General features: G+C 36.6%; 1 protein-coding gene across 2 annotated transcripts; it reads right to left on the bottom strand.

Moving 5' to 3' along the window:
* Positions 1-7,832: 7,832 nt before the first annotated feature.
* Positions 7,833-13,527, bottom strand: LOC115955011. Of its 2 annotated transcripts, XM_031073034.1 has the most exons (6): positions 13,509-13,527; positions 13,311-13,394; positions 11,734-12,174; positions 10,361-11,633; positions 9,850-9,996; positions 7,846-8,655 (listed from the first exon to the last, which is right to left on the bottom strand). In XM_031073034.1, the coding sequence occupies exons 3-6, from the start codon at positions 11,782-11,784 to the stop codon at positions 8,033-8,035; spliced, it is 2,094 nt and encodes a 697-aa protein (XP_030928894.1). In that variant the 5' UTR covers positions 11,785-12,174; positions 13,311-13,394; positions 13,509-13,527; the 3' UTR covers positions 7,846-8,032. The 2 variants fall into 2 exon arrangements, with proteins under 2 accessions (XP_030928893.1, XP_030928894.1); XM_031073033.1 differs by lacking the exon at positions 13,509-13,527 and having other exon boundaries at positions 7,833-8,655; positions 13,311-13,434.
* Between the last annotated feature and the right edge of the window lie 1,243 nt (positions 13,528-14,770).

Genomic DNA, 14,770 nt, shown 5'->3' with positions numbered 1-14,770 from the left:
TACGAAGCTAGGTCCCGCTCGCTAATTGGCAACTAGCAACTGCGTCGTCCAAGCATGGCTAACTTCTAACAATTGTTTTTTTATTATAGATAATAAGAATTTTATTGAATGAAATGAACATAGTATTCACGATGATGAACACTCTAAACATGAAAAAAAAAAAAAAAAAAACCATGAGCTAAAACTAATGGAATGCAAAAAAGCAAGAACAGAAAGACATTGCATAAATCCCCAAATATGAGCCTATTGAAACAAAGTACCAAATAAGAGAGATTTTAAGAGACCTAAATGTCGCTCCTTATCTTCAAAGGTATGGGTATTATGTTTATGCCAAACTAACCCATTAGACATGTTGAAACCATATTCCAAATAGTTGATAGGTGCTTTTTAAACCAATCCCTCCATGCATAAAGAAGAGAACTAATGTCTTTGGCATTACCCGTTGGATTCCAAACACCTTAAAATTTTCACTCCATAAAGCATGAGCAAACTTACAGTGGAGTAAAAGATAGTCCAAAGAATTTCCATCACAACGACACAAACAACATCAATTAACTAAAGACTGTCATCTCTTAACAAGATTATCAATGGTGACTATCCTACCGCTAGTTGCTATCCATAAAAAGAAAAACCCTTTTAAGCACCTTTACACACCAAATACTCTTCCAAGGAAAGTCATCAGTAGGAAGACTAGACAAAAAAATTATAATAAGATCATACATCAAAGACACCAGTTTGAGTCAACTTCCAAGTCAGATTATCATCCTCCTTGCCCCTTGGCATATGTAATGAAAAAACTCAAAAAAAGAACATACACCCTCCAATTCTCCATCATGAAAATCTCGGTGCAATTGTAAATTCGAACTCCTTCTAATGCAAAAACTACCAAATTAGAAATTCGAGCTTCTTTAGAAAGAGAACAAACAAACAAACAAATTTGGAAATAGGTCCTTAAGAGGAGTATGTCCACTCCAAGGATCGTACTAGAATCGAATACAATGACCCTCCCCCATATCATGTAGTACTTGTCTATGCCCCTGCCCTAATACTCCTCCACATCCCACACCCATAAGTCCCTCTTACACCTTTAGTGCACCAAACTCCTCCAGCCACACCATATTTAGATGCTATAACTTGATGTCATAACTTGTTACTCTCCTTCTTGAAGCACCATAACCATTTTCCAAGCAATGCTTGGTTTAGCAATCCAATCCTCCAAATCTTAGCCCACCTAACTCCATTGAAAAATAAACCTTATTCCTAGTGTCTAAAGGATATTTAAAAGCTTCCTCAGAAGCCTCCCAAAGAAAATTCCTCTAAATCCTTTCTACTCTAGCCGCCACAACTTGAGGGATTTTAAACAAAGATAGGAAATAAGTAGGAAGGCTCGAAAGTGTACTTTTTAACAAAGTAAGTCTATCACCTTTCAACAAAAATGGACGTTTCCAACCAAAAATCCTCCTCTCCATCTTTTCTATAATAGGATTCCAAATTGGTGAATCCTTAGAGCGTTCACAATAGGAATGCTAGATGCCATATGTTGCCTCTATTTAGCATTTGTCTCTCAAAAACCTCCACCATCTAGAATTGTAAAAACTTAGAATTGTAAAAAATTTTACAAATCTGCTACAGTGTCATCCTACTTTTATGATGGAATTGTAGCAACCTGTATCCTATTTATATTATATTTTATATCCCTCCTTGTCTCTTCAGTCTTTTCTCTCCATGTCCATCTTCTCTCTCTATGTCCATCTTCTCTCGGTGGCCTGGGTTTCTAATCGGGGGCGTGGGTTTCTGATCGGCAACTTGGGTTTGCTGATTGGTGGCTTGGGGTTGCTAATCAATGTGTGGAGATCAACGAGTCGGCCTAGGTTTCTAATCGGCGGCATGGATTTCTGATTAGCGGCTTGGGTTTGCTAATCGATGGCTTGGGGTTGCTGATTAGTGTGTGGAGATCAGTGAGTTGACGTGGTGGGTTTCTTTGATTTTTTTTTTTTTCTCTTGGTGGTTTTTATGGTGGCCGTTTCTTGTGATTATGGTTTTTGGTGGTGGTTTTTGGCAATTTTTTGTGTTTCTTTTCCTCTTGTTGGTTGTTTCTTATGGTTGTTGTTGGTGGTAAGTTTGGTTGTGGTGGTGGTTGTTGGCCGGTGGCGTGGTGGTGGCAAGGTGGCCGGTTTCATGTGGTTGTTCTTGCTATGGTTTCTGGGTTTGGTGGTGGTGGCAATCGACATGGATTGATGGTAGGTTTTTCTTCAATTTTTTGTTTTGGGATTGTTGTTGTGATTTGCTAGGGTGGCTAGTGGTGTAGTAGTGATTTGGGTCCGTGTTGTGGGTCATTATTGCTGGGCAAAGGATGGGTAAGTGATTGTTGCTAGGTGGAGGATGTGGTTGGGGTTTGGGTTTGTTCATGGTGGAGAGAGAGAGAGATGGGGGAGGAAGGAAAGGAGAAAAAAATTAGAGAGACGAGATTATTTTTTTGGTTATATATTTTAGTGGATAATATATATTATTTTTAATGAGTAGAATAGGAAAATGAAAATTGAGATGTTGGGTATGTTGTAAAATGGTATGGTATAATTGATAAAGTAGCTTTTTGAGATTGTAAAATAGGATGGGATACAATTTCCCATTGTGAATGTTCTAAATGGGCCTCGAGGGGCATACCTAAATAAGTCATAGGCAAGCTACCCACCTTACAACGTAAAACACGAGCCAAAGCATTCAGATTTCCTACATCACCGATTGGAACAATCTCACTCTTGACAACATTGATTTTCAAGCCTGTAATAACTTTAAAGAAAATCAACACCATTTGTATAAATAATAATTATTCCCTTGTATAAAAATAATAATAATAATAATTGTTCCCTGAAAGCATTACAAAATAAGACAGTATCATTAATGAAGAGAATGTCAGAATTATTCAAACCCCCTTGAACATGAGACCCCGCTTGAAAACCATGCAGATAGCCTCCCTCTTCCATTCTTTTCAACAACCTGCTCAACACCTCCATAACTAAGAGGAATAAGAGTGGAGACAAGGGAATCCCTTGTCAGAGACCATGTGAACTGTCAAAAAAACCCGTTGGATAACCATTGACAAGAACTGAGAACCTAATTGTAGTAATACAAGCCTTCATCCATCTCCCCCACCTCGCCTTGAAACCCATCCTCTCCATAAGATAAAATAAGGCAGCCCAGTGTGATGGGCCTTTTTTGCAATGTTGGGCTGGGCTGCCTCCTACGGTATTTGGCCTAAATGTTTTGAATAAGGGAGTCAGGACCGGTCCAATTGTAACTCACTTTGGTCCGGCTTGTGCACAAATTATGCCCCGTTCGCCAGAGTTTAATCACAGACCCATGGCAGGCAAAACCACTGTGAGTAAGTTATGGCAGACAGATATAATAAGGATGATATAAGCAATACAATCACTACTTTTAGCCACAATAAATAAAAGTGAGTAACAAAAGGCTCTTTATACACAAAATAAGCTAAGTGAAGGATAAAAAAGAGTTAGCAAAATCAAAGTGTTAGTCTGCCACGTCAAGTAATACACGAGGTTGAAACCAAGAAGGGAAAAACCGTTCCCTCAACGTGAGTAATCTCAGAGAAGAAATTAATTGCTTTGAGAGAACATGCCTAAATGGTCCATGCCCAAATACAGAATCTTTTGCCTTTTATAAAGAGCAAAGCTATTGAGGGAAATAGGAAATCAACCTATTGGTACATGTCTGTCATTCTAAACTCTCTGTTTTTCTTTTCCTCTCCTTCCTACTTCTTAGTTTTCTTTTTCTTTTTTTTTACTTCCTTTCCTTCTCAATGCTTACTTTTGGGTCATGTTTTTCTCTAGAAATTCCTATTACTGTAATTTTTCTAATCCTCCTTCTCAGTGCATAGCAAGGGGTCCTTTAGAGAGCTTGTCGTGACTGGTATTTACTGTTTTAGCCCTTAATTGTCTTTGTCTGGTGTGGGTGTCTTTGCTGACCACTTACTGGTCGTTAGTGGTTCAGCCACCACCACTTACCTGTGCTGGTTGTGCCGCTCCCCTCTGCTAGACAAAGAATGCTATTTTGTTTGTTTGCTTGCTGTGGCTTTTTCTACCTGTTACAGTGTGTGTGCTCTCTCTCTATCCCTCATGGCATGCACCTGGTGGTTCCAACTCATCCTTACTTCTTTTGGGTGGCATGTCATCCCAGTAGGACATTTTCCCCAAAAGAGCCTGAGCAAGAACTCCAGAATAGGTTTTTTCCCTCTCCCCACCGCTAGACCATGCCCTCTGACCCATGACTCATCACTTCCTATATTGGTTAGGTACAGGTTGGTGGTACCTAGGTCTTGTGCGTGCTTCACCTTCTTCACCCGCTGCTCATGCATTTGTCGTGTTCTGGAGATTGGTCTGTACGTTCTACCATGCACTTTTGGCTTCTTATGGCATGGGTTGTTTTCCGATCTGTCATTCTTTATGATTTGTTTCTTTTGGGGATTGGGCCTTGTTGGATCATAGGTCTTCCTTCCCCCGGCCTATTCTGTGTTCACTCTATGGCCTTGTTAGCATTTTCCTGTCGTATCACTCTGCTATTCTTGCTGTAATATTGTTTGACTTAATCCTACTGTGCCTCATTGGACCTGCTGTTTATTTCCCTCCCAGTGACTCAATGTGTTCACTGGGCCTTTTCTTACACTGTTTGTGGGCTCTTGTGTCCCATTTCCCTCTTGGGCATCCTTGGCCCATTTGCTTTCCTTGGGCTTCCTTGGCCCTTTTCCAATCCTGTTTTCCCATAGACCTTCACTAACTCTCTTGGGCTTTCCTGGCCCAATTACTTTATACTTCATCCTTGGGGCTAATGGGTCTTCTATTAGTCCCTTACTTTCTTTGCTTACATTACTTTGGGCCTGTTGTGACCCATTCTTACTTTTCTACGTACTATCCATGGGTTTGCTTCCTCTCTCTTTACGGGCCCATTCAAGCCCGTTTGCTTTTTCAAGACCCACTTTATGAGCCCGTGAGCCATTCATTCCTGCCACTTGGGCTCAATGGCTTTTTCTTGTTTGCTAACTTTGGTCTGCCCATGTTGCTAGGCTTTTTCTCTTACTAGGCTTGGTAAAAATGAGCCTCAACACCTAGTTCACATGATCGTAAGCCTTCTCAATATCCAACTTAACTATCACACTAGGAGTACCACTCTTCATTCTACATTCCAAGCATTCATTTGCAATCATAACCGAATCAAGGATTTGTCTCCCTCCAACAAAAGAATTCTGAGAATCAGAGATGAACTTATCCAGAACACTACGAAGTCTATGTGCTAACACTTTAGCCAAAAGTTTATAAAGGCTACCAAACAAGACTTATAAGGCAAAAGTCTTTAATATTGATAGCATTAGTTTTCTTGGGGATCAAATATAGAAAAGTGGCATTGAGAGACTTTTCAAAAACAAAGTCTATGAAAATCCACAAAAAAGCCATAACATCCCCCTCCAACACACTCCAACAATTTTTAAAGAAAGCCTTAGTAAGTCCATCAAGCCTAGGGGCCTTGTCACCTTCAGCCTCCTTAAGTGCCTCAAGAATCTCCTCCTTCTCAAACCCCTCTCCATTTCATCTAAATAGACAAAATATAATCCATCAATAATAGGCTTCTAAGATTCTGGCTCCCAATATAACTTCTCATAAAAATCCATCACCTGTTCCGGAATTTCCGACTCATCCTCATAAAAAATTTCTAACAATCTTTAGTACAACCCTGATAAAGATGGTTAAAGTAGTACCAACAAGAAGCCATGAGTTACTAATTTGTCTAATAAATATTAATTTGCAACTGTTGGCTTATCACCTGTACCTTGCCCTCTTATCGAGTTACGATTTCATACTCATGCTTAAATAAAAAGGTTTACCACTGTAACGTAATTTGAAGTCTCTATTTATGCTAAGAATGGAAATTATTGAGTTCAAATCACAATTTGAATGTGGCACTAGAGATAAAAATGGCTAGGTAATACAAATTTTACTCATGGAAATTGTGGTTTGAACTCATGCTTTCAAAACTGCCTTACTCTTCCAAAAAGCGAAAATATACCGTTGGTCCCTAAAATTTTACCAGTTGAGCGCTTTTAGTCTAGAAGTTTCAGGTGAGTATTGGTCGCTAAAGTTTAAAAAAGAAAATGAGCATTATTGATCATTTCATCAACTCCATTATTTTTTTGCTTGTCTAACGAAATAATAACATACCATTTTTTTTTTTTTAATTATGTGACAATTATTATTATTATTTTTTTTTTAAATTACATGCCAGCAAACCTCTCCACCGTCCCCATCTAAAAAAAAGTATTTTCCTCCAATTCCCACCACCCTAAGTTTGCCATTGTCTCTGGCACCACCATTAATAGCTCCGATCAGTACTTCGTCTCTCTCCCACCTCCTCGTCCTAGAAATTGGCATCAACCTAAAAAACCTCAACCTCCAAGAAACAAACTCAACCTCCATAAAAAGCAACAATTTTACTAAATGAGATGTAACCTGATCCAATCAATAGACCCTAGTCCTTAAACAACAAAGCCACATGCGAAATCCAACCTCCATCCAAAATGCCTCATACCCATCAAACCTGAAAAGCCAAACCTAAACCCATCTCATAGATTCAAAGTCAAACTCATAACACAACCCTACAGAGAACAAATTTCTTTTGGAATTTGTAATTCCAGTTTAGATCTTGGACCAAGCTTTGTCTAATATGGATTTGAGGTTGGAATTTGGATTATTACCCATTTGGAAAAATTGTTGTTGTTGTTGTTTTTCTTTTTTTTTTTAAATAATTTTTTTTATGGAGGTTGAGTTCGTTTGAGGTTGCTAGCTGTGTTAACTAGCTGTGTTAACGACAAGAAGGGGTTGGAGAGTAGAACCGAAGAGGAGGGAGACAGTATGGTTGGAGCCCGTGGAGCTTTGGTGATGCCAAAAACAATGGCAGACTTAGGTCGTGGGAGTGAGAGCTTGGAATGGTGAGAGTGGTTGGATTTGCTTACTTGTAATTTACTTATAATAAAATGCTTGCTACGTCGTTGAACAAATGTCATATCATTACTCCATTAGACACATAAGCAAAAAAAACTGAATGGAAGTTGATGGAGAAACTAATAGTATTCATTTTTAAATTTTAGGGACTAATAAAGTTCACTTGAAACTCTAGGGACCAAAAATACTCTAGGTAAATTTTAGGGATCAACAGTATATTTTCACCTTTTAAAAATGTATTATATTCTATTAATAAATAGTTTTTACAATTGTAATTTTTAACCCAAAATTCCTAAGACCACATAAAGTACCACAACTTAGGCTGCAACTGTCCAAGTGGTAGATTGTGAGTGGAGAAAAAGTGATGGGTCCATGTGAAAATGACAATCAACCAATCACAATCTAGCACGTAAAATAGTTGTGACAAAAGTTGTGACATTTTATGTGATACCAGAATTACTCATTTTAACCAAAAGTCTATATCTCTACAAGGACTAGCATAACTTAATGCAAAATGCCATGATATCCCACAACTTGTTTCCTTAGCTAAATGCAGGAAACTAAAGTCCTCGATGGCTCAACACAATAGTACCACCACATCTATAAAGCCTTCGGTCACACTAATTTGATATCATTCATGTAAAATGAAAGCACTGTCATAGGCCAGGTTCCATACATGGAGATCATATTTATCTTATGAGTCATAAATTAATGAGTAAGATGCAGTTCAGCTAGAACCAATACTCTCAATTCTGCCAGTGTGATCCACTCAAAGTGGATGAGTTGTAATATGTGATATAAACTTGTCAGTCTTAGAGCCAGTGAGCTTCCCAAATTTTGATATTATTAAATAATAATGTCAAACAAACTGATTATTCTTAAACAGTGAATTTAAACAATAGCTTCTGTTCATAGAGGAGAGAAAGATCAAATATCACAAGTAATAAATATTGCAGGCATAAAAACCAACACAACAAAAACCCAAATTTCATGTGAAGAACACTGTAAAGCACAAAATCACCTCAGAGAGCTCCTAGAGTTCCTTCACTTCGACTCCTGCGAATGGAAAGATCTGACCTGAAGTTCAGAAGTTTGCTGCTGAAATCAAGATGTTGCCGATTATGTGTTGTCGCTTTGTTTCCCATAGGGGGCAGGAGCCCATGCCTGCCCTTGGACCGTTTTGGTGAGACCACTGCTTGACTTTTACGACCATGAGTTGATGAAGACGAGGGCCTGGGAGCAGCTAGACCATGACTAACCTTACGAGGAGCCTTGTGATCTGATCTAAGGCCACGATCAAACTGATGAGAACCCATGCCTAACCGAACTGACCTATCTGCAGCATCCTTCAGACTGCTGGCTTTGATAGGCAGCCGGTTGAAGTATGTCAAATGTGGAAGAAGGCCTTGGAGATACTTCTTCAGTTGTTCATCTCCAACATTCTTCTGGGCTGGGTTTCCTTCCAAGCTGATGGCTTGCAAGGAATTGTAATTAGCTGCAAGTTGCCCAAGACATTTGGTTGTTGAAATTTTGTTGAAACGCAGGTCCAGCACATTCAGTTTTAATAGTCGGTGAAGACCTTCTACCTCGCTTATTTTATTTCCAGCCAAGTACAACTCCTTCAGAGAGGAACAAGAAGCTAGGCCTTTGAAAATTAATTTAAAATATATTAGGATTTTGAATGTCCATAAATTAGGATAATTGAGGAATAAAATCCTGGAAAAAAATTATTTTAAAAAATACGACCATAGCAGTGAAAATGTAAATCATATTGTTAATCTTTTTTTTTTTTGGTATCATGTAGTATATCGTATTGTGTATTTTAAGTTACATAAACACTTCATGAAATTTATTAAAAAAATTATAGATATACATATATAATATAAAAGGTATATTCATTCTAAATTTGGAATATCTTCGACTAATGACTAATTTAATCATCACTTATTTAACAATATTTAACAAAACTAGCTAAATAAATCAAATTAAAATATGTTTATATCATCCACATTCAAATTGATTAAACTTGAAAGTGATAATACATGTTATATAAGCCAAAATAATAATTTTTTTATTATCATAATCAACTTCATCTAAGTTAATGTTATTATCATGTTCATCATCTTTCATAATTATTTCCTTAATTAACATTTTCTTCATCATCATCAACATTTGCTAACTCTTCTTGTTCTTCTATTTCAATACTCTTTTTCGTTAAACATCTTCTTGGCATTCTAGTTTCTTGGACTTTTAACAATAATAACAAAACTAAAAAATAATTATATTTTCATTTAATACATTATTCCTTATTCTTAGTCTAGAAAAGAAATTTGCAAATGTGAAAGCAATGTGTCAAGTTTGTGGTCCAAACTTTGTAAGAGAAAGAGAAAAGGAAAAAAACAAAACTCATGGACATGCTATTTATTGGGCTCAAACAAGTCTAACAACTTGTTGGACTCAAATCAAATCTCAAATTTTAACAAAAACCCAAATACACAAGTCTATGTATTGTCAAATGGGTACGATTTTATAATACGATTCATACAATACACATCTATGTCTCATACAATTCATCAGTTAATATGTATCCATGACATGCTACTCTTTCGAAATAACTAACTCCTTGGCAATAAATATTCATGTACATGCATTGTAATGATTGTATAGATGGATAGATTGATAGTGAATTTCAGAATTTCCTCAGTTTAGATTGAGATGTGTTCCCCTCTCTAGAAAATGTAAGTACTAATTTTCTTGCACCATTTTTCTATTATACTAACAACTATGCCAACAACCTTTTTTTTTTTTTTTTTTAATTGAAAAGAAGCCAACAACATACCATGTCCAATTCTGAATATCCGGTTGTAGCTTAGGTCCAGTACACGAAGTCGTGTAAGTTCACGCAAACCTTCAATAGTTGGAATATTGTTTTTTGAAAGATTCAACACATGAAGTCCTCGAGGAAGAGCCCCAGCAGTTATCCTCACTGGAAAGAGTCAACAAGAATATTGCAATTAGAAAACAGAATTTCCTTTTTTTGCCTTTTAAAGTAAATTTATTGAAAAAGTACAAGAAGGGACACAACCCTGTTACACGAGATATGTACAAGATAAACACTAATCATCTAAAATTAAGAAGATTAACAGAATTTCCTAAAAATTTATTGAAAAAGTACAAGTAGGGACACGACCCTGATACACGAGATATGTACAAGAGAAACACTAATCATCTAAAATTAAGAAGATTAACAGAATTTCCTAAATCATGTTGCATGAACTCAACACAAAACTAATAAATAATATCAAAAGGGAAATAAGTAAGAAGATGAAGGTGCTGTTAGATAAGCAAACCTATAGAATTTCCTGACAAATTGAGCACCCTCAGGCTTGCAAATGCACTAAGAAATGGGATCACAACCAATCCATGATTTGACAAGTGAGCTGTGTTGGCCATTGCACTCAAAGAAGAGATATATTTTTTAGCAGCTTCCATGCCAGGAGTGACCTTACCATCCACCTTCAAAGCAGTCCAACTGTTTGGGATATTGGAGTCTCTATTTACCTGGTCCTCAGATTGGAATGATTCGTTTGTTTCTTCCAGCGGGCTGCAAAGTTGAAGATCATTAACCCACTCCTGAATACGCTTGATCTTATAATCCTTACCTGGCACTTCATCCAAATTGTGAACAGAGGATTTTCCTTGAAAGTTTTTCACAGGGTTTACCTCATCCATAGTGGGCATTATCCAGTCTTTTGCTAAATTAGAATAATTATACAAATCATATCCATCATCAAGTGAATTATCAAAATGATTTTTCTCAGCTTTATCAATGTCATCATCTCTTTCTTGTTCTCGCATCACAGGCCTCTCAGACTCATGAACTGATATCTCTTTTTGCCTCATTTCTAACGTATGCAGATTGCCAGATGAACTCGACCGCAGTGCTAAGTGTCTGACAGGAGAACATCTTACAGAAGTGGGCATAGAGGCCCCAATGTTGGGCAAAGAACATGATTTTACAATCAAAGGTGGGGTACGAGGTGTGTGGTCACCAGAGTCACCAGCACATTCACCAGATAAATGGGTATCAGAATTTTCATGGCCTTCCTTCTCCGAATGTGGTGGATCTCCGATTGAGAAAATTGATTCATTAATGGCAACATCAGAAATTAATTGAAAGGACCCCAAAGTAGGACTTTCTTGATTCTGGACTGATTGGCTCACTCCTTGATCTTTGCTCGGACCTGATACCACTAGCCCTTTTTGGTTATGGGAACCCTCACAAGAAAAACCCAGATAAGTCTCATCCTGGGTTGCATTGTTTGACATCATCCCCTCCTGGAAAAATCTACTTTCTAGAGACTGACTTTTCCTATGGCCCCTCTGGTTAACTCCTATTTCGCCTTCAATAACAAATTTGCTCTTCATGTCCTTTGACTTTGAATCACTATCAGCAGAAGACAAATTTATATCATGCTTGGTGCTGCCAATCTGAGCATCTCCCTGCATCTTCAATGATGAAGGGTTTAAGCTGGAAGGGATGGGTGAATCCTTTGAGATTTGACTCTGGGAACAATCTTCTAATGTATTATACAATGCCTCAGCAGAAGGTTGAACTGCTTTCTGATTGAGAAAGGGAGACACAGTCAGAATAAACCATGACCTATTACCATAATTACACCAAATTTAAGTTTCAAAGGCCTGAAGTGAGTCTCCCACTTACCTTTGGTTTGGGGCTATGAATTTGAGAGTTGAAACATGAAAACCTAACCATTGCGGTGATATTGTATGGAGCTACATTCACACACACTGCCTGCTTTTATCTTACATGAAAACCTATTACTGACAAATTGTTCTACTCAATAATGTCCAGAAGCCTGAGACAAAGATCCAATGACAAACTACCATCAAGCTTCTGGGGACTTATCCAATAATAGCCTTAGCCATAATCAACTGACAAACCCACTGAAACACGACACAATCTCCAAATGTGTGATGATCTGGATTTGCTCAAAACACAAACCAAAATAACTCTTTCACTAGTAATACCCCACACCCTCTTAGAGGTGCGAGAAGAGTTTAACTTTGTTGCAGCGGCCAGAGTGAAAGAAAATCTTTTCCAACTAGGAGAAACCAAACCCAAACATGCGTAAGAGAAGCCGACCTGATATATAGAATGAAAAGAGAAGGGGATAAAAATTAAATTAAATTAAGAAAAAAAAAAAGAGTTAAGGATGACAGTTGAAGTAAATGCATATGTATAGTCTCAAAAGGGGCAAAATAGGCGCATACGCATACAAGATATCTTAAGCAAAACCATGAAGAAATTTGAAAACTTCACAATAGAAACTTCCAAGAACCAAAACAAATGTATTAAAGTTTTCGCTGTCTTTTTAATCCATATCTCCCATTAACCTTCTTATACATAAGACTGCTCTAACTCCACGAAAGAATGAAAAATGAAAATACTTCAAGAAGGCTCGCTTCTAAAATTTTGTTCTAGTTACCTCCAATTCCTTTTCTTTCTTATGACCAGGAAAAGGTGAATTTCACTAGGAACTATAAGATATGAAGCTTAAAAGGTAATCCATGTTTGATTGCAAGTAGATTGCAGTCATAAACTACAAAAAAAATTCTTCTTCTTTTTTAACCATAATAAGTTCCCCAGTTTTTGGAAATCAATCTCAATTCTTTCATGGCCTCAGCAATGAAATTGAGCATAATTTGCCATTGACCCAAAAGAAAAGACAAATAAAAGAAACAGATAAACATATCCATTCATGTTAGATACAAAAAGAAAAAACAACAAAACAAATTACGACAGAAAGGCCCTTACATTTCCGATTGTAGATCAAACAGTAAAAAAGTTCATCAAAGACCAAAAAACCAAGACCATAAAGCCAAAGTCAAATCTATACATATCAAATGGAATGAATTTTACGAGAAACTAAGGCAATAAAACCCATCCAATTTGCTCCATTGCTTTAAAAGTTGAGCATCTTATATTCCATATAGATGAATCATATTCTCTCTTTCTTCTTTCACTTATTTCCAACAGTCTATAAATAAATTAAATCAATACAAACACAGCAGCATAAAAACATAGGATTTATGATTGTACCCAATAAAAAAAAAAGGACATAAACATTGATTTACAATCAACTACACCCCAATAAAACAAACAACATAAGAACATGCAGCAACAACAACAACCAAAAAAAAAAAACATGTTTTTGCATTGAAAAACAAAAACCCAGAACAGAAAAAAAGAAATATAAATGGTTGAGACAGAGATCTGACCTCTCTCTAGCCAGATTGTGTGTGTATGAACCTTGTTCTACAGAAGAAGATCTTGTTAGTTCTTATTCTTCTCCTTCTCTTCAGCTACCAAAAAAACAGAAACACCCCACTATAATTAATATATTATTATGATAGGTATATATATATATATTGTTATAAACTAACGGCGTGTGCCGTAGCTGAGTTTCCAACGCTTACCCTAAGTTCTGGTTGTAATTTATAGACCAATCGACGGTCCTGATTTCTTATCTTATTAGTTATTACTTTTTTTTTTTTTTTTTTCAAGGGTGGCTATCAAAAAAGGAAAATCTAGATCGTTGTAGTTGAAAAAGAACTGGATTCTGCTCATGTGATTTGTGGCTAAAAGTCTAAACGGAATTTTCCTATATTGTAAAGATGAAAAGGGATTGTGTTACTTCCACCAATGAAACGAACGGTTGGGTATATAAATACTACATCTCTTGTCTTTTTTCACATTATGACTCGTAAAGGAGTGGGTGCCTCATGTCTGTTTTTAAAAGCAATTAAATGATAATTTTTTTATATTTTATTTTAATTATAGCCATTTAAATAAAATAAATGAAACGATAAACTTTGGCTAGCGTGTGGTTTTTATGGAACCTGAACCATACTAGTAGGTGAGAATTGGAAATATTTGAAGAGTATGGGTATATTCGATAACTAATTTTGTATTTTTCTTTCAAAAACTTGTTTTGGGTGTGCGTTTGGCATGACTTTAGAGTTTATTTAAGGTCCGCTTGTTTTACTAAAATTGAAATTTTTTTACTAAAAGTACTGTAGATAAGGTTAAAAGTTAGTTGAAATAGTACAATAAGACTCATGAATGATATCAAAAATTTACAGTAGGACCCATGAATAATAGAAAAAATAAGTTGAATAGTAAAATAAGTTAGTAAAAATAATTTTTGTCAAACATACATTGTCTATTTGAGATTCGCTTATTTTGCTGAAACTAAAAACTTTTTGCTAAAAATATTGTGGTAAAAGTTAGCTGAAATAGTATAGTGAGACATATAAATAGTATCAAAAAGTACAATAGGACCTATAAATAGTAGTAAAAATAAATTGAATAATAAAATAAGTTGGCAAAAATTATTTTTGCCAAACACACACTTAGGGTGCATTTGTTTTGGGGGAAAATGATTTCAGGAAATCATTTTCCCCCAAACCAGCGTGTTTGGTAGTAACGGAAAATGAAATTTTTCGGAAAATCATTTCCTGTTGACCAACAATTACTCCTTTGACCCGGAATTAATTTTACACCCTTATTTTCACTTTAATTCATTTTCGGAAAGAGAGAGAGAGAGAGAGAGAGAGAGAAGAGAGAGAGCCCAGATTGGAGAGAGAGAGAGAGAGAGAGAGAGAGAGAGAGAGAGAGAGAGAGAGAAGAGAGAGCTGATCGCGTCGCTCGTCGGCGCGGTGCGATCGTCCGATGAGCG

The sequence above is a fragment of the Quercus lobata genome, chromosome 8 (assembly GCF_001633185.2).
Source record: "Quercus lobata isolate SW786 chromosome 8, ValleyOak3.0 Primary Assembly, whole genome shotgun sequence".
In the NCBI taxonomy this organism is placed as follows: domain Eukaryota; kingdom Viridiplantae; phylum Streptophyta; class Magnoliopsida; order Fagales; family Fagaceae; genus Quercus; species Quercus lobata.
This window is presented reverse-complemented; position numbering and strand designations above follow the sequence as displayed.